Source organism: Protobothrops mucrosquamatus, unplaced genomic scaffold (genome assembly GCF_001527695.2).
Source record: "Protobothrops mucrosquamatus isolate PMUCROS unplaced genomic scaffold, P.Mucros_1.0 scaffold166, whole genome shotgun sequence".
Lineage (NCBI taxonomy): Eukaryota > Metazoa > Chordata > Lepidosauria > Squamata > Viperidae > Protobothrops > Protobothrops mucrosquamatus.
The window spans coordinates 816,980-837,082 of NW_015386528.1; the positions used below are offsets into that span (position 1 = coordinate 816,980).

Below are 20,103 nucleotides of genomic sequence, written 5' to 3' on the forward strand. Positions count from 1 at the left end.
GGTTTAACTCATGTCATCCTTTAAAGAGAACCTTGAAGAGAAGTGCCTCTGGATGAATCTAAATGGAATTTCTTTTTTTTTCTGTTTAGGAATGGTCAGAAGAAGTCTTCAGCCTGGCAACAAACCTGTTGGCACAGAACATGTCCAGGGATGCTTTTCTGGAAAAAGCGTAAGTACCAAATTCCTTACTGTGTGGGAAGTTGCTTCAGTTTCTTATGTGTCAGCTTCCTTTTCTTTTTGAAGGAATTTTTGCTACCAATTGTTTGCATGATGATGGATTACTGCCTCTATAAACATGCTTTTTCCTCTTTTCCCACTGAGATGGCAAACTAAACATCTTTTTAGAAACAGAACTAAGAAGCTCAGCCATGATGACTGAAATAGGTGTAGTCTGAGCTTTCGTTAGCATCATCCTAATACTTTATGTAATATGCTTCCTATTCTGGGAATGAATATATAAGGGGAGTCACAGCAACAGATAGTGTGTTAAGCTACTCTAGTTCATGTTTAGGCCCCAGAAATATACTTTCTGATTCCTGATTGTGAAGTATTGGAATGCTGAAGTCCACAATTTTGCCACTTAGCTTATGCATGGGGAAGGGAATCTTTTCATCCTTATTTATGGTTACGTGGCAGAAAGCTCTATTATTCAGGAAGGATCTCTGTGATACATTTGGCATTTCATGAGCAGAGAAGGAAATCTGCAACATCCTGAGAAGTCTCCTGTGAACCTTGGAAGATGTTCCATTAAAAGTTAGAGCAGGAACCTGAAGTACGTTCTTTAAACGATTAGTTTGAATCCTTCAGCAGTAAAGATTCGTAAGTCACCGAGTTTGTTCTGTTTTTAGCAGTAGATTCATGATCAGACAACTTCTCCCGATTTGACTGGGACCAGATGGATATTGCACTTACTTTATAATTTTTATAAGACAGAAGGAGGGTTTAGTCATTTTATAAAAAAAAATGAAAATCTTATGTGTTTAAAGTTATATGTTGTTCTGTTAAAATTTGAGGCTCCTTGCTCAGCATGCTCTGGGATGACTACCACTAGTTTTCTAAAAAAGAAAGATATACAAGACTTTTCAGCATGGAACTCTAGGAGCAATCTCCACCATCACCACCACCACTATCACCACACAACTTTTTTCTCTGGAGATTGATTCCACCAATTCCCTGGATAAAATCCCAGCATTGAATCCCAGTAGAATTCTGAATAGAATTCATTTGAATCTTTACTTCAGTGGATCTGCAGTGGTAACAATATTTAGCATGCATTACCTTAAACCCAGTGGTGGGATTCAAATATGTGAACAACCAGTTCTCTGTGTGGATGCCGCTTCTGGAAGTCCATTCTGGGCCTGGGCAACAAAAAATTAGCTACCGATTCTGCTGAACTGGTGCAAACCAGCTGAATCCCACCACTGCTTAAACCTGCCAGTCAACATAGCATAAATAATAGTGGCCAGTTCTAGAACCATATCTATATTCTTATTGACTGGCTAGCTGGAAATAGCAAATTCTGACACTACTGCTTAAGATTGTAAACAATAAATGACAGGCTTATCTCCTTATGACGTGCTATCTATTATTAGCTAAACAATAAATGGCTACAAGAGTTTCACCTCCCTTAATTGCTTGTGCCTTTGCCCTCATAAGCAAATAAATGTCAATCTGTTCCTGTGAATCTGTAGGCAAGATGTGTTGATCCAGAGGGCTTTGGAAACAAAAGCACAAAGGGTGGTGTTGATGACAATATCCTGGGGCAAAAATAGTTGACACTTTTTTCAGCTTAAAGAGGAAACACTTTTTTCAGCTTAAAGAGGAAACGCCTAAATATAGCCAAGTTTATCTACAGACATGCAGATGATTGAATAAGAATAAGTGGAGGTATATTTAAACTACATGTTATACACAAGCATATGTAATGAAATCATGGTGAAATCATGGTGAAATGCTCTTTTGGGGTAGAAAATGTAATGCACAGAAAGGTGTGTTCACTTTCCTAATGCTTTCATAGCTTAATGTCTTCTATAAAATAATTCCCCAAGAATTAACAGCTTTTCAGCACCACGTGTTCCATACAGATGTTTCCTGCTCTGTAGATGAATCCTTTTTGCAAAATCTAATGGACTAGGGCAATGCAGAGAATGAAATCATTGATACTCAGATTTAGGTTCCACTAAAGAGGTACAGATGAACTGCATTGCCAAGATTTCTCAGACTTCCTTATGAATTAACTGGAATAATAACAATGTTTTCTTTAAACCAAAATTATAAATATTATACTGGTAATTTAATGAGTTGCAGTGTCTAACCTGTTTATGTGGCAGGAGAATAAACAAGGGATAGGATCTTCCAATAAGAAAAGGAGAAGGATTTGTTTGAAGATTAAGTGAATATGGAGAAAAGGGCAGTTGAAATTTTTCAGCAAAAGGGTTTAATCCTGCCTACAGCAATTTTCATTTCCCCCTTTTTTCCTCACTCCCAAGCCAGCTTCTTAACTTCAGGGGGTAAAACTAGCGAAAAGCATTGGAAGCATAGTATTGCCTTTCTCTTCCCATCATTTCTGCAATTCCTGACAGCTTGATTCATTATGTATAAGGTAGCTACTGTATATCATACATTCACGGATAAGCCAAGAATTTTAGATCCACAAATACATCACCCAAATACATTATCCATGGATAGTCTTATCCACAAGTGTATACAGTAATAAGCTTTTTATGAAACAATGTAGATTCATTTCAAGCAAGCGTTTTGGGACAGTGGAGATGATGGCATTTGCTCTGGGAAAGCAAAGAGGCCATTTGATTTAATTGAAACAATCTGCAGGGCCTCAACCACTTCAGATCAATGCCACGAGAGAAGGTTCTTATCAATTCCTTCTTTCATTACTGACCAAAATGCTTTCACACTGGGTGGCTTTGGGACTGTCTACAAGAGTGGTTCTCAACCTGTGGGTCGGGACCCCATTTGGGGTCGATCAACCATTTCATGGGGGTCGCCAAGCAAGGCTGTCCGCCATTTTTTTTGTCCGCCACTTTTTATGTCTGCCATTTTTTCCCCTTTTCCGGCGGGTGCCTTACCTCCCTTGGGCTGGGCCAGCTGGTGGTCGGCCTGCTCCATCTCTGCCGCTTGCCAGCTATGCCTTGGCCGGCGCAGGGGGCGGAACCACGCATGCGCGGCGCTCCCGGGCAAGGAAAGTCCTCGACTTACGACCGGTTGGGTAGTCCTTGACTTACAACCGGCTTAGTCCTCGACTTACGACCAGTTTAGTCCTCGACTTACAACCGGTTTAGTCCTCGACTTACGACCGGTTGGGGTCGCGGCATTAAAAAGGTTGAGAACCACTGGTCTACAACATGAAGCAGAGTCAGCCTGCCTACAACAACTTTGGCCAGTGCAGAGGGAGCTTCAGGCAGGGCAGCTCTGTCCTGCATGCAGTGTGTGACCCAGCCAGGAGGTAATTGTGGTAAGCACTGCAGACACACTTGTCTCCTACTGATTATTCACCAGTGCTTACTAGGCAGTTTAGCATCTGGATGCACTTCATCCGGATCCAGCAGAATGGGCAGATCCCATCAGCCATAGACTGTTGATTAGTGTGGACTAGAACACAGGCTTTTTCCACAGTGGCCCCTACTCCATGGAACATCCTCTCTTCGAAGATCAGAATAGCTCCAACCCTGTTAGCCTTTCATAAGACCCTAAAAACCTGGCTGTGTTCCCGTGCCTGGGGCGTTGAATGTGTTAAGGGCTCCATTTCCTAGTTCCAGTGCTAACTAGCCAAGGATCTCAACTGCTATGTATATTTATTTTGGCTGCTTCTATTGTTTTTATTGTTTTAAAATGTTTTCGTATTTTGATTGTAATATGTATTTTTTTTTAATTGTAAGCTACCCAGAGTCATTGACTGAGATGGATGGCTATAAAAATTGAATACATAACATGCATGCATACATATATATACTAGTGGTGAGATTCAGCCAGTTCGCACCACTTTGGCAGAACCAGTAGCTAATTTTTTGTTGCCCGGGTCCAGAATGGACTTCTGAAAGCGGCATCCACACAGAGAACCGGTTGTTCACATATTTGAATCCCACCACTCTTACATACATACATACCTGACTAGAAGGCATCTGGTGAATATTAATAGGCTTGGTCTGTTTAAGTAAAGTATCCCTTCAAAACTTCACAGGGCCCTATGATATTGATATTTATTTCCAATTAACCAGCTGAGTCTGTCCCTCTCTTTTTACCCATCATTCCTACTTCTGAAAGAAAAAATGCTTTCTCATGTGGCTAAAAGAGAGTCTAAAATCCACGCTGATATGAGTGAACTGTTTGAATAGAACTGTGCCATTAGCAGCTTGATTGCAAGAACACAGAAGTCACCTAAGAGGTCATCAAGTCCATCTGTCTGTCCACTGCAGGGTTCACTGCACTATTTCTGCATAGATGAAGTCTTCCAATTTTCTATATCCATAACCTATTTCAAGCCATGTCTTTTTAAGGAACAGAGTATGGATTCTGTATATGAATACAGAATTCATATACATAAAATAGATCTTTATACATGTAAGAATAGTGTAAAACAAACCAGCTTGAACAAAATTCTATTTTTGTTTTAAGTTACTGGGGGGACTCGATTATTCCCTCAGAAGGTGCACTTAGAAATTCATTACAGGTAAATATCATTTTCTTAATGTTTAAATGCATTAAGCTTTTTTTGGAAACAGTTTTGGTGACATTATAATTTTCTTCAATAGAACAAAGTACAAGGTTGTTTTATGGTCAACAATGGATAAAGCAAGTTCTAATATTGTTGCAATGATTTCTCATCAACACATTATTTTCTTAGGTACACAAAACTTAAATTGCAAGTCACTACAGATGGGCGTATCCCTTTGAAGAAGTAAGTTGGGTTCCATTATGACCGTTTGGATTGTTGGAAGCTTTAAAATGTCATTGCATGTTCTATAATCTATAGTATTATGAAACTGACTTTCTAGGCACCATTTAAAAATAGAAGCATGCCGTGAAATTTCATCATGGTTTAGTACTCTTCACTGTATGATGGTCAAGCTGTGTTTGGATTATACCATTTCAGGTTGTAAATGGGGGGGTGTCTTTCATTGTTTTACCATACAAAAGAACTCACTCTCCCCTTCTGCAAATCACACACAGACATGCCAACATAGATAGAGAGTTAGCGTGTGACAAAGAAGGCACGACTGGAAACTTTTGTTCTGTAAAAGAAATATAAGTACAGAAGAGCATTCAATCCTATGAAGCCTCCCTTGGGTTAACCATACACTGAACCAGAATAGTGGCAAGATGTCAGACTGAAGAGTTATGTTTCTCATGTAGCTAGTCTGAAATGCACTCTCAATTAGCCTGCTACCCATAAGTGCAACTAAGTACATTATGACATAATCAGTGTTGACATATGGTCAACTACTTGTTGATTGATGTTCCCTATGTGGAATAGAAGGAATGGGGGGGATTTAATCCTTTACTTTAGGCAACATAATGTCTCTAGAAAATCATATGGGATATCCAATTGTAGTGTGCGAGGATACAATTCAAGGTTAGATTAACCACCCCAGTGGGAACAAAATCTTTGTTTCAGAAATTAAGAATTGGAAAAGACCATGGCTGAGGCACATAAAAATAAAGCTGAAGAGTGAATCAGATTTATTTTGTACAGATTGGCTGTGCAAGGCTTTTCAGTTTGTTTGCTAATGGCAGCCCAGTAGTTTCCTAGATTACTATTTAGGTGGCAGATATGAACATGGAAGCATTGTAGAGGCCATAGATTGATATCAGCCACTTGGTCTGTAGGGTAGGGATGTAAATCAGGTGTTTGTTGAACCCCAGGTTCTATCAACATGGGTCGAAAGTGAGTGATAGCAGGAGCTGTGCTTCATGAATATCAACTGGATCTCCAACATGGTTCTAGAATATTATTTGAGCTTGTTCGGGAAGGGAATGTACACAATAACACATGCAGAACTGAAAGGGCAAGAACTATCTTGCAAGAACTAGCAAATTCATTCTAACAGAATCATCTACACATCTACCTACATCCAAATATATATCTTACTAATATATAAAACTCAGTTTGAAAAATTGTGCATCCTAAGCTTCAACGACTTAACATTGCTTGTGTCACCTTGTCCAAAATAATGCGGGGTAACAGATTTGAACTGATTTTTCTGTAATGTCTGAATTGGTTCTAAAGTTAGATGGAGAGTAATGATATTAGATGGCATTGAGTATATGAATAAAGAGTTAGCCAACCACAGAAATTCATTGGAGAGACAGAGACAGACAGACAGACAGATACACACACACACACACACACACACAGAGAGAGAGAGAGAGAGAGAGAGAGAGAGAGAGAGAGAGAGAGAAGCAATCCTTTAGATAGTGTAATGCCAGCAGACCAAGAATATATGAGGGATTAGTGAAGAGCCTCACTCATATTTTTTTTAAATTTTGCAGCATTTATCGCTTATTCTCCTCTGACAGAAAGCGTGTTGAGACTGCACTGGAAGCTTGTAATCTTCCATCTGCTAGAGTAAGTATTGAAACCTTTTTCCTCTGATTTTAATAAGAAACGTTGACCTCTGCTTCTCTTCCAGCCATGCAATCCAGCCACTCTGATGTTAGTTCTAGTGTGTGTCAGTTCTAGAATTTTTCAAGCACCAATAAGCTTATATGCTAGTCTCTGGGTTCATCCTATCACTCAGTATTCTGGTGGGATTCCAGCTTAGCAAATTTGCTGTATCTACTCTTAACTGGCTTTTTTACTGAAAGATATTGGCTGTTGTTTTAACGAGTAGCACTGGGATAGAAAAAGAAAAATATGTCAGAATCCCAACAGGGATTTAGATGTTCTGGAGAAATGTATTCAGCATTTTGCCAAATTCCAGCAGGGCAAGAGAATACCATGTCATGCGTTTTCCCCCAAACAATTCAAAGTGTTTCTATTTGAATCTAAAGAAGAAGAGCTCCAGGGGTGGTTCTCAGTGGCAGTTCGTCTCCTACACATTTTGGAGAGTGAAATCTTGAGTCTGAAATGATGTATGCCCCCATCTTTCAAATTGGGATGGGTGGCAAAACCTTTTAAGGACTACATTATAAAACACCAATTTTAAAAAAAATGCACTGTAAATCTTTAGACATATGATTAAACAGTAGAAGCAACTTTGCCATAGAAAACCTGAACAGAAGCAGAGTTTGTAATAATTGTGTAGGGAAATCAATCCTGATTACTGATAGCCAAACAAGAGATGGAGAAACTCCTGGGTAGGTGGAACTGAGAGAGCCGGGTGAGCAGATGTGATATATTGCCAACTTTTGGTTTAATTAATGTGGGATTTGTCTTTGTGGAAGGAAAAAATGTAAAATTATTTAATTCATACTTTCAAGTACATCCTGATCTGTGCTGACAGTAGACAAAAGCATTCACTATGGAAAAGTGTCTCATCAGTCTCTTTCTGCAGGCAACATTGATTCCCTTTGATGGGGAGAGACACTGAGGATTATCTGATTAGTAAGCTTTCCTCCTACATGCTACAAAAATGCATATGGGATGTTAAGAATTCTCCAGAAATAAAAGGCACCAAGAAAAATATTATGCAGCTTTAATAGTATAAAGAGGAAGGGAAATTACCATGACAGAAATATGCAAGAACTGTTACATAAGCAAAGAGGGCTGAAAATTATGTCCTGGGAAGCAAGATAACATTCAGAAGTAATTCAGACAGACTCCCTCTGGTTCATTGGGATAAATTTGGGGAGGAGGTATAGCACAATCATGCTGGCAAGCTTCTGTTATTATAGCCTATCTCGATAAGATATAGTTCTAGTCTTCCTGCAGAGTTGATTTTCTGGTCTGGTCTGCCTAATGGGTTGACTGATAGCCACCCACAAGCTACAGAGATGAAGTTGGGCACGTTTAATGTTAAAGCAGCAATGTTGAAAGGGGAAGTTGTATTCCAGATACTCTAGTTCAAGATGGCCTCTGGTTTGTTCAGTCAAAGTCAACATTCTGCCCATTTTTGGTGGCTGATGAAGTTATTTATCAACTAATGGGATGTGTGATTTTCTCCCTCTTCCTTTTGAAAGATTCATAGCTAAAGCTTTTAGGTTATTCTTGAAAGACAACCCAATATGAAATGCAGATATCTTAAGAGGGGAGGCAAATGTGGAACATCACTTGATCTTTCTATTGGCTCCTGGGAATTTTTCCAGTCACTGGGATATTGTGGGGGAAAAGGCCCTGTCTATCAAAACAAAAAACAAAAAACCAACCAAACAAACAAAAAACAGAAGTAAGAAAGTTGACAACAGTATCTTTTATTTCCTTAGTAGTTGTACAAAGCAAAGAAATAAATAATGGCTATGGCTTTTCTATCTTAGCATTTCTCTCAACACAGCAATATTTAAGCAAATTAGACCTACGTTTGCTACATTCTTGTATATTTGATCAAAACCTTTTATGTTTACTTTGACATTTCAGGAGTAGCTTCCCATGAGCAAATATTTACCCATCCACTCTCTATAATTTTGCATAAGCTTAATTATTTTTGTTATCTCTCTTGATACTTTCTACATAATGATTTTTATCACATTTCGATAATGTAGTATATTACATAGTATATTACAGCAAAATATGTCAGTGACTTTCCCTGAGTAGCAAAGAATTAACTGTTTGAATGTCCTACAGAAATAGAGTAAAAACTGTGAATCAGAAACCCATTAAAGTATATTACTTAGTACAAAAAGCTAAATGTTATATGGTTCACACCCTTCATTTACATGTAATCATTGTTAACATTCAGACCTTAGAAGCAGAATGTGTATTTACAGTGGCACTGAAATTTTTTTTACAGCTCATTTACTGCCTCCAAGCATACCTCAATCATGACATTGCCATTGTAAGTCTTGTCCTGACTTATAGTTTCTTCTTCCCCCCCTCCCCCCACAGAGCAGAGATTGGAGAGGAAGGGATTTCACAGGAATAAGAGAGCAGAAAAATTGGAGAGAGAGATTTCAAGAGAGTATATTTGCTCTTCTACACATCAAAAGCAATGTCAAACTGGCAGTCTGGGGCTGGTATCCGTTGGCATGCTACACAAACAATTTACAGTACTCTCTTGAAATCTTTTTCTCTCCAGTCTATCTGCTCTGTGAAGTGGGTTGGGGGAAGAGAAAAAGCAAACATTTTCTGTAGGCAATCTCACCTTTGCCTGACCTTTTCCTGCTGCCAGTGTGGTTGCATTGTTCTCAATACGTAGAAGAGCAAACAGCTACTCTCATGAAATCTCTTTCTCTCCAGTCTTTCTGTTCTATCACTGGTTATCATCTAGTTAAGAAGATAGACTAGGCTTGGGAGACCCAGGTTCAATTGACCCCTCCCATGGAAATTTACAGGATGAATAAATAAATACAATGATTTATTTCATCATTGATCAGAACAAAAGAGTGAACAACAAATTGCGCAACAATAATGCAACATAATAGCTAAAATGGGTAATGGTTAAATTGGCCTAGAAACCAAGAGACTGTGAGTTCTAGTGCCACCTTAGGCATGAAAACCAGTTGGGCCAATCACTCTCAGCCCAACTCACTTCGCATGTTTGTTATGGGGAAAATAGGAGTGGGAAGAAATATCGACATATTAACAATCATGAGTTGTATATGAAAAAAGGTGGAATTAAAAAAATCCTTTAAAAATCCATTACAGTTGATTATAAAAGCTTTACAAAATTAAAAACATACAGTATAAAGATTCTAATGACACTGCATACAAATGAAATCAGTGCTCTGTTTCTGACCAGTCTTCTATACAAGGTGTTTATATGGATAAAATGAAAGAAGATCTGTGCTTAAACCGCTTACACTCCTGGAGAATAGTTGGTATGCAAATCCAAATATTCCCATCAAAAATGATTATGATGGCATGGCACCTTAATTTTGCAATCAGATGTCTGTAGATTGAAGTAGCCAGCTTCTGTGTTGATATAGTAAGGGGGAAAAAATAAAGATTTGTTTGAACCGAGAAAGATGCATAGGTTGGTGCATCTTGTTTATTTCAGCAGATACATTTAAGATGAGAACTTTGTTTGTTTTTTTTAGAATTGTTTAGGTGAATGCTCAGTTTTATTCTTCACGGATAGGTACTGCAACTAAATTCTTCAAAATGAAAGAAAATAAATCATTTTGGTCATGACTAAGTTTAAACCCAATTCGGTTTATGGTTACAAAGGTTGAGAAGAAGGTTAAAAGTTTTGAAAGAATAAATAATACAAAGGGATATACTAGCTTACAGGAAAAGATCTAATATACTTAAAAGAGCTAAAATCAGAACATTTTTGTACTTTTACAAAAAATACTTATTCAAGCACAGTCCCAGTCACTAAATGCTAAATGATTGTGATACTGAACTACTAATTTAATAGCTGCTAGTGCAGTGGTTCTCAACCTGTGGGTCGGGACCCCATTTGGGGTCGATCAACCATTTCATGGGGGTCGCCAAGCAAGGCTGTCTGCCATTTTTTTTTGTCCGCCATTTTTTTGTCCGCCATTTTTTTCCCCTTTTCCAGTGGGTGCCTTACCTCCCTTGGGCTGGGCCAGCTGGTGGTTGGCCTGCTCTGTCTCTGCTGCTTGCCAGCTACGCCTCAGCTGGCGCAGGGGGCGGAATCATGCATGCGCGGCACTCCCGGGCAGGGAAAGTCCTCGACTTACGACCGGTTGGGTAGTCCTTGACTTACGACCGGTTTAGTCCTCGACTTATGACCGGTTTAGTCCTCGACTTACGACCGGTTTAGTCCTCGACTTACGACCGGTTGGGGTTGCGGCATTAAAAAAGTTGAGAACCACTGTGCTAGTGCATCAAAATAGTTGAAAAAACCCTGGATAAATAAGAAACAATGTGTAAAAGTAGTTGCTGTTGGAGGTGTGTCGTGTATGAGAAGTTGTACATGGTTATACAGTCTTTGAACAACATTTTTTTCAAAATGCATGTACTTATTATTCTGCAGAACTCTGCCACTGAATAACCTTTCTGTCCGCTCCCTTTCACTTTGTTATCTCACTGCAGTGGTTGACTGATGCTGCTTCTGCTACTGTCACACAATATATGTTCAATTCACCATGATTACATCAGGATGAGGCATGCATTTGGAGCCCTACATCTTAAAACAGTGGCCCCCAACCTTTTGGGCACCAGGGACCAGGTCTACAGCCCGGGGATTGGGCACCCCTACCTTAGAAGACATCTAGGGTTGACTTTGACAAGAACAGAGTTGGAGTTAGGATTTGGCTAGGAGATTTTGTGAATAGCATAACTTTTCATTTTCTGCAACAAGTAAAAGTGTAATGAAAGAAATCCAGTGCATGTTATAGGAAATGTTGGAAAGTAGTTGAAAAATAAGAATTTATTTTAAGAAGATAACAACATGAAAATATTTTAAAAATCCACAACTGGTTAATAGCTTTTGTTGTTGTTGTTAATTGCGAAGTTGTGTCTGACCCATCGCGACCCTATGGACAACGTTCCTCCAGGCCTTCCTGTCCTCTACCATCTTCTGGAGTCCATTTAAGCTCACGCCTACTGCTTCAGTGCCTCCATCCAGCCACCTCATTCTCTGTCGTCCCCTTCTTCTATGGCCCTCAATCTTTCCCAGCATTAGGCTCTTCTCCAGTGAGTCCTTCCTTCTCATTAGGTGGCCAAAGTACTTGAGTTTCAACTTCAGGATCTGGCCTTCTAAAGAGCAGTCAAGGTTGATCTCCTCTAGGACTGACCGGTTTGATCGCCTTGCAGTCCAAGGGACTCGCAGGAGTCTTCTCCAGCACCATAGTTCAAAGGCCTCAATTCTTTGTTGCTCAGCCTTTCTTATGGTCCAACTTTCACAGCCATACATTGCAACTGGGAAAACCATGGCCTTGACTATACGTACTTTTGTTGGCAGGGTGATGTCTCTGCTTTTTAGTATGCTGTCTAGATTTGCCATAGCTTTCCTCCCCAGGAGCAAGCGTCTTTTAATTTCTTGGCTGCAGTCCCCATCTGAGGTGATCTTGGAGCCCAGGAAAATAAAATCTGTCACTACCTCTATTTCTTCCCCATCTTTGCCAAGAATTGAGAGGGCCGGATGCCATGATCTTGGTTTTCTTAATGTTGAGTTTCAAGCCAACTTTTGCACTCTCCTTCTTCACCCGCATCAAGAGGCTCTTTAGTTCCTCTTCACTTTCTGCCATTAGAGTGGTATCATCTGCATATCTTAGGTTGTTGATGTTTCTCCCGGCAATCTTAATTCCAACTTTTGATTCATCTAGCCCTGCCTTTCTCATGATGTGCTCTGCATGTAAGTTAAATAGGCAGGGCGACAGTATACAGCCTTGCCGGACTCCTTTCCCAATTTCAAATAAAAGTGGAAAAAAAGATGCATAGTTTGAAGGGTTTTTTTGTTAGACTTTTGAAAGGATTTTACTGGTTTTGGAGACATACATACCCTTCAATTAACTAAATGCAATGTGGTTCACTATTATAGAAAATAATTTTAACACAAATATTTAAATGAAATTATATTTTTCAGTTATTATGGGAAATAACAGAAACAAGGTAACAAAAACTTAATGTAGTGTTTCTCCATAAGGAGACATGCCAGAATTTCTTTTTAAAATGCTAAAACATTTTTTAAAAAACTGTAATCAGCTACCAAAAATGAAAGTTATAGATGGAAAATACTGCATTTCTATTAAAAAGTAAACAGATTCATTTTAAATTACCAGATTTATATGGAAAAGATTTGTGATTGACCAATAATGGCTAAACATTTACAGTTGTCAGAAAAGACTTCTTGATTGGCTCTGAAATGTTTAGGGCAGGGGTAGGCAACCTTGGCTCTTTTATGACTCGTGGACTTCAACTCCCAGAATTCCTGAGCCAGCCATGCTGAGGAGAAAGGAGAGGCTTCCAAGCTGAGCCATGCTGGCTCAGGAATTCTGGGAGTTGAAGTCCACGAGTCATAAAAGAGCCAAGGTTGCCTACCCCTGGTTTAGGGTAATTGGTTTTCAATTTCAGTCACTTTGATTCAAATTTATGACCTTTTCAAACTACTTTGATAGTTGAGAAAATTTCTTTAGAGCAATATTTGGAAATAAAGACAATACAGCAACAGTTAGTTGGCAGGAAGTATAAGATAAGAATAGGAAGGGAGTTCACTATCTGGTGGCAGATAAAGAGCCAGAGAGGAAATAGAACATCCAGTAATAATTAATATGTTTCCAGTCTAACCAGAAAATATTTTTATTAAGATTTTTATACAAAAAACAACTGATGAAAAAAAAAGAAAAAGAATACATTTTTTCCCCTTTTAAGGTACCTACTTCCCACTCTCATCATCAGTACAATTTCCTAATCTTTTCATCACTTAGTTCCATAATTCATCTTTTAGTAATAAACAAATCAAATAATTACATCTTCTTCTTACCCAATTGTCAGCAAAAACTCCAGAGCTCTAAAATATTAAATTTAACAAATATAAAACTCCATTTCTCAACCATAGGCAAAACTCCCTTTAAAAAGCATAAAAAGGTCCCAGTATCCTCATCTAAATCTAAAGTTTAACCTCAAAAACAGAGGCATTTCTCCTTTAAGAAAAAAACATATAACACAACACATTAACATGGGAGATGTCAAAAGGACATCTCCCACCTTAACTATGGTCAAATAAATCCATTTTTAGCATAAGATAGTCTTTCTCTGTGATCCATTCCAGCAGTTGTTGATCTTTGTTATAAATTTCTTCTGTATTTCAAGTAGTCTCTTTTTGTAAATCTAGCAAAACACAATTAGGAAGCTGTTCAGTTGAGCAATCAAGATGGCATACAGTGCTCCAATTTGTGAAAGTTGGTCAGTAATGGAAACTTGTAAATTTTTGGTTTTAACAGCATAGCTGAAAGAATGTTACATATGATTCTATTAGGTGGGTAGAAATATTTTTACGATAGTAATTGTGAAATGCTGATTTTAACTTGACAGTTATACCGGGGATACATAAGTTATATTTCTGTTTTATATTATTTCAACTTTTACAGAAAATAAATAATGCAGTGCAAGCAATGCATTCTTGTTCTTATTGATTATAGGAAAATGAATTTTGAAGTTGGGAAAATGAATAATTCCACCACATATAATTTACATTCTACTTCCAACTGCTTGCTTTCCATTGTTGTATGACAACAAACTGGACTGAGGTTGACATTTATGAAATTTTGATTTAAAGGCTTCACATCTTGCACTCTTCAAGACTAAAAGACAACCCCTTTTCAGATTGACCCATTAAATCAAAATTTCATTCCATTTTTTCATTTTTTTCTGATAAGTCTACAGTCTCAAGGTATTCAAGTATAGTTTGAGATATTGTATTTCTGCACCATTAAAAATGGGAGAATATGATGCTGACTTTGTTTGCTGGAGGAATAAAAAAGTCATACTGGAAACTCAATAAGGATGCTGGGCGTAAATGGGTGTAAGAAGATAGGATGCAGATCTGAGCCCCCTCCTTATGGAAGATAATTGTAAATCAACACGGATTAAAAATAATCCAGCAACTTGGAGGAGTTCCTACTCATGGGCTACGAGCATGCATTTGGTGCATTTAAACAATATATTAAAAACTAGGAAATCAAACAGGATCTGTCTGTCCTACCCAATAATGTTTTCTTGAGCAGTCAGGCCTTGCTTCGCAAACCAGTGAGACATTTATATTAACTGTTTCTAAATTTCAGAGGACTCTAATTCTGGCATGTTGTTAATGGTCTCTTCACAGCAGTTTTGGAGGGTCAATACAAAAAAAGTATGAACTGAGATTGTTCCCCTGTGGACAAGAGGCCATTGAAACCACAGCTCATGTCCTGTTATGTATTTTGCACCCTCTATACAGATTCATGCACTCATTTTATAACTCTTTATCTGACAAAATATCTGGGAAATTCTGATATCTTTTATGTACAGTGGTTACTATTGGATCAGTATGATATAGTTTCTTTGAACATAGCTAAATTCTGCTATATTGTCTGTAAAATTAGGCAGACTTTGGATGCCCACTGGTGATCTCATCACTAACTGTAATATACTATTCTACTGTTTTGTTTTATTTTGTTTTAACATTTTAATTTTTAATTCTGGTCTATAACCATAAATAAAGATTGATTGTAACAAATATTCAGCAAAGCACCAAGGAGGTACAGGAGCCAAATAAATTAGAAGAAATTTAGTAGAACTGTTAGCAGATTGAAAGCTTTGAAAAAGACTGAACAATTGAGAAGGAACAACAACTTTGAGAAATCATTACTTTACATGCTGTATTTTAATTCCTCTCCAGAATGATTCCATTCCTCAAGACGACTTCACTCCAGAAATATACAGGGAGTTTTTGAGCAACTTTTGTCCTCGACCTGAAATTGACCACATCTTCCTAGAACTGTAAGGAGTTGTAGAAACCTACATTTTCCTTCACTTCTGTATTTGTTATAATATTTTTCCCAATGGAAAATTGCTTTATTCCAGTTCTAGCATCATCCTTTGATCACCAGAGTTTGGGATATTTTGGTTTTATTATTTTAATGTATCAGCTGTTCTAAGAGCCACAATTTTTCTCTATAAGGCTCTGCCACTTTAGTTGATCTCTTGAACATTAATAATACAATATTCCTAATGGAATGTAACTGTCAGATGATATTTATCTTCTGACATAACTGGTTTGAACTCCAGGTAAACTAAGTGGTCAGGAGGTACCCACTGGGCAGTACATGCCTTGATAATCTTTTCAACATAGCAAAAAGATAAGTCAGAAGACAATGTAGTACAGTGCCTATTGTCAGTGCTTGCATTCAATATAAAATTCAATTGACAGCTGACCTGCTATTATTTCATATTCTAATGTTATGGAAAACCCAAACAGTTTAACAATGAATATCACATGTATTCCTTTTCTTATGGTTTTAATAGTCATGCCTTTGGTATGGAATTCCTTAGAATTTAGAGGGACTTTAACTGTAGATGCATGAAAGAGAATACTGACACCAATATGGATACAGTTGGAATTATCTGGAGAGAGAAAGAAAGTTGGAGGAGGACATACTGTAATTGAAATGGAACAATTCTGGTTGGACAAATAATTAAATTCTTTTCTCTGCTATCACACTCTCTTCAAGTTCTGTATTTTAAATCTTTCCTCTCAAAATTGCTCCAATTTTTAAAAATTGGTGCCAGAGCTTTTAAACACATATTCTTTTGTCATGGGTTGTGAGTTACATAGAATTTCCCAGTCTGTTTTTTCTGATGTTTTAGCTATAGCTCTATAATTTTATTCTCTCCCTAAAGGATGTCGGTAGATGCTGCTTCTGCAGCACTGTCTTAATGGTATTTGATGATCATATGGTATTTGATGGTCTTAATGGTATTTGATGATCATATGAGGAAAAGTGGCAGGCCTATTTGCAAGTATAAACTTGTGGCAGTGGCTGTTCTGAGTGAGCCAATGAGGGTCTGATGAGTTTGGGTCAAATAGAAAAAAATTAATAACATTATGGGGATGCTTTCATCTTTAACAAATTGTCCCGTATGACATTAAGAAAGGCATTATTGAAGGTCGCAGATGTGGATCACATGATCTTGGGACATGACAACAGTCATAAATATGAACCAGTTGCCAAGCATCTGAATTTTGATCACGTGATCATGGGGAGGCTGCAAAGGTCGTAACTGTGAAAAACGGTCATAACTCACTTTTTTTAGTGCCGATGAAACTTTGAACGGTCACCAAATGAACTGTTGTAAGTCAAGGTCTACCTGTATAGTCAAGACAGTGAAGGCAGATATTCAGGAACAATAGTTACTTTAGATCCAGTAAAATTAATAGTAACTGTTAGCCTATCAATCCTCTCTACGTTGTAGCTTCAGGCTTAGAGATAGTCCTTGAGTTATAGACTTAGCATCCTTGGCAGTGTTCTCCATCCCTTCTAGTCTTTAATACAATGTGGGAGAGAGGAGGAAGTTACATGAAGCTCAATAAAATGGAATATAATCAAACAACTAGTCCATTATCGGTGTGAACCTACGCTTCAAGAGTTTGTTCTCGGGTACATTAGCACATCCAGGAAACATAACAGAAGGAGATATGTAGGATGCTTGCTCACATTCCTTTTCTTTTTCTTTATGTTTCAATGGTTTTTCTTTTTATCAGAGGGGCAAAGAGCAGACCGTATCTAACTGTTGACCAGATGATGGAATTTATAAACTTCAAGCAGCGAGACCCAAGGTTAAATGAAATTCTCTATCCGCCCTTGAAGCAAGAACAGGTTCAACAACTGATTGAAAAATATGAACCCAATAATAGTTTGGCAAAGAAAGGTCAGTATTTGTCGTTTTCTTCTATATTACAGTTCTGACTCCAAGCAATTACAGTGGACAGATATGCCTTGTGGCACATACCAGTTCATAGTCAATGACATTACTAGCATGCCTAGTAGTTTTTGCAGTAGTTACAGAATAAATATGTTTGATTTTGCAGTAGTTACAGAATAAATATGTTTGTTTAGTGAACAAAGCAAGTTAAGCTTCCCTGTTGCTTTTCATTTCATAGGATAGATTATTCAGAGCAATGTAAACGTAATCACCAGGACAATAATTAATTTACTTAGAATTTGAAAACTGGGGAGGGGAGCATATGTGGGAAGGGATAATCTAGTACAGAGGTCCCCAACCTTTTGGGCATCAGGGACTGGTTCCGTGGAGAGAGGTTTTTCCGTGGACTGGAGAGTGCAGATGGGGCTTTGCTTGTTATGCAGACCGGTTGCTGGCATGCCGCGGCCCTGTACCAGTCCACAGACCGGGGGGTTGGGGACCCCTGATCTAGAAAACCATCCTTATATCACTGACTTGCAGCAAAAGATTTCTGCTGCTTGATAATGCCAGTGGTGGTTTTAGTACAGTCTCCTCTGTACTGATGAGGTGGTACAGGTAGTTCACAACTTACAACCATTCATTTAGTGAGTGTTCAAAGCGACTGAAAAAAGTGACTTAACAACCATTTTACATACAACCGTTGCAGCCTCCCCAGGGTCACATTCTCAAAATTCAGGCACTTGGCAACTGGCATGTATTTATGACAACTGTAGTCTCCAGGTCATGTGAACACTGTTTGTAACCTTCCCAGCTGCTTCCAACAAGCAAAGTTAATGGGAGAAGCCTGATGTGCTTTACAACAATGTGGTTTTCTTAAACAACTGGAGTGCTTAATAACTGTGGCAAAAAAGAGTTGTAAAATGGGGCAAAACTCACTTCATAACTGCCTTGGTTAGCAAGGGAAATTTTGGGTTCAGTTGTGGTCGTAAGTTGAGGACTACCTGTAGTTATGCTAAGTGGGCTTCTGAACAGATAGAAGTGTATTCCGTCATCTCCTCGGAAAGGTATTTTTTTAGAGAAATCAGTAATAATTCTATTGACCCAAACTGGGCTTTCTGCCAGATTCTTTGCTTACATTCAGTTAAGCATATGCATTGCAATTGCCTGGCATTTTAACATAATGTTGTATTTATGCAGGATTCTGCTTTTATTTTCATTAAAAGTATTTTGCAGGCTTCCTTGCTTTTGAAACAATTCCATGACAATAGGCACAGGCTGATTAGGTATGGGAGAGGAAGCATCATTGAAAGGAAGTTAATTAACAAAAGGCTAATTCAACTTTAGTTTTTGAGACTTACTGAGCCAAAATGTCTTAATTTTAGAATTAAAATGGGATTTTACATGTAGCTTTATTTTTTCTCTGAACACTTTAACTTCCCTACAAAGGGTTGATTTTTTTTCCTCCAAAGTCCTGAAAAGTGCTTTATAAGTTGAATAGGAATCTTCCTTCCTTCCTTCCTTCCTTCCTTCCTTCCTTCCTTCCTTCCTTCCTTCCTTCCTTCCTTCCGTATTGACTCCTGTCGACTGCCTTTAGTAGTCCCTGAAGTTTTCTAGGCAAGGTGTTTTTTTTAAAGAAGTGGTTTGCCATTACCTCCTTTCTTGAGGGAGTGACTGGTCAAATGAGAGGCAGTGACTGATCAAGATCAACCAGCTGGCTTCACGCCTTAGGCAGGACTAGATAGAACTCACAGATTCCAGGTTTATAGCGTGATGCCTTAACCACCACACCAACTGGCTTTCTGATCTCTTTCACTAGCAGTAAACTGCCTTTCTGTCATCCTCTTAGATAAACCAACTTTAAAAGTAAATAATGTTTTCCCCATTTTTTTTCCTTCCCATCCCACCCTACAAAATTGAGATGCTTTCCTGCCAAAGACTCCATGATTTTCTTCTTCTTACCAGAACATCATGATTGGAAATTATGGGAGTTTAAGTCTCATATACCTGGAGGGCACCTCTTTAGAAAAGTCCAAACTACTATGATTAAATAGAAAGAACAATCTTTGTCATTGCTGGCTATCCTTGAAATTAGCAGTTGGTTTACTGGCCACAGTTTCAAAATTTAAATGGGATGTAAGGGTGTAAGGGACTTTCTGTAAAATTGTAAAATTTAGTTCTTAATATCAGCAAATTAGAATATGTCCTGTTACCAGACTCAGGTCTTTATGTCATCTCCAAGAAGACTTCTTTTTCTGTGCTGTTCCAAAACTGTGGAATGGCCTTTGTCTCCTGTTCTCTCAATGTTTGCTAAAAATCCAGGCTTTTAAGTATTAGATGGTTTTAATATTTATTTTGTTATTTTCAACCTGGATTTCATTTTTTTTCTATTCTGTTTTTCTTTTGAAATTTCAACCTGCCAGAGATGAAGGTAGTGGTGATGGATTGAAGCTATAAATCAATAAAGAAATGTGCACACATTTTTTAAAAAAATCATAAGTAATCCAGCTCAGGTATTACAAAATCCCTGGAATATTGATAAACAAATGCTTCAATATTTTTAAAGCTTTCTTCATAAGCTCCTTGTGAGCAAGACCAAGGTGAGGTAGAATACTTTATTGTAGCTTTAACGTAGCTACTTAATTTATTGAAATGTCAACTGTTGTCAGTGCTTTATATAT

General features: G+C 38.1%; 1 protein-coding gene across 1 annotated transcript in view; it reads left to right on the top strand.

Annotated features, from left to right (window-relative positions):
* The window catches only part of PLCB1 (phospholipase C beta 1), a 132,026-nt gene that overhangs the window by 27,886 nt on the left and 84,037 nt on the right, over nt 1-20,103 (top strand). Inside the window, exons 2-6 of the mRNA XM_029283655.1 lie at nt 90-169; nt 4,862-4,915; nt 6,508-6,583; nt 15,402-15,502; nt 17,265-17,431. Coding sequence (XP_029139488.1) covers nt 90-169; nt 4,862-4,915; nt 6,508-6,583; nt 15,402-15,502; nt 17,265-17,431 — 478 coding nt within the window. The remainder of the gene's footprint in view (nt 1-89; nt 170-4,861; nt 4,916-6,507; nt 6,584-15,401; nt 15,503-17,264; nt 17,432-20,103) is intronic.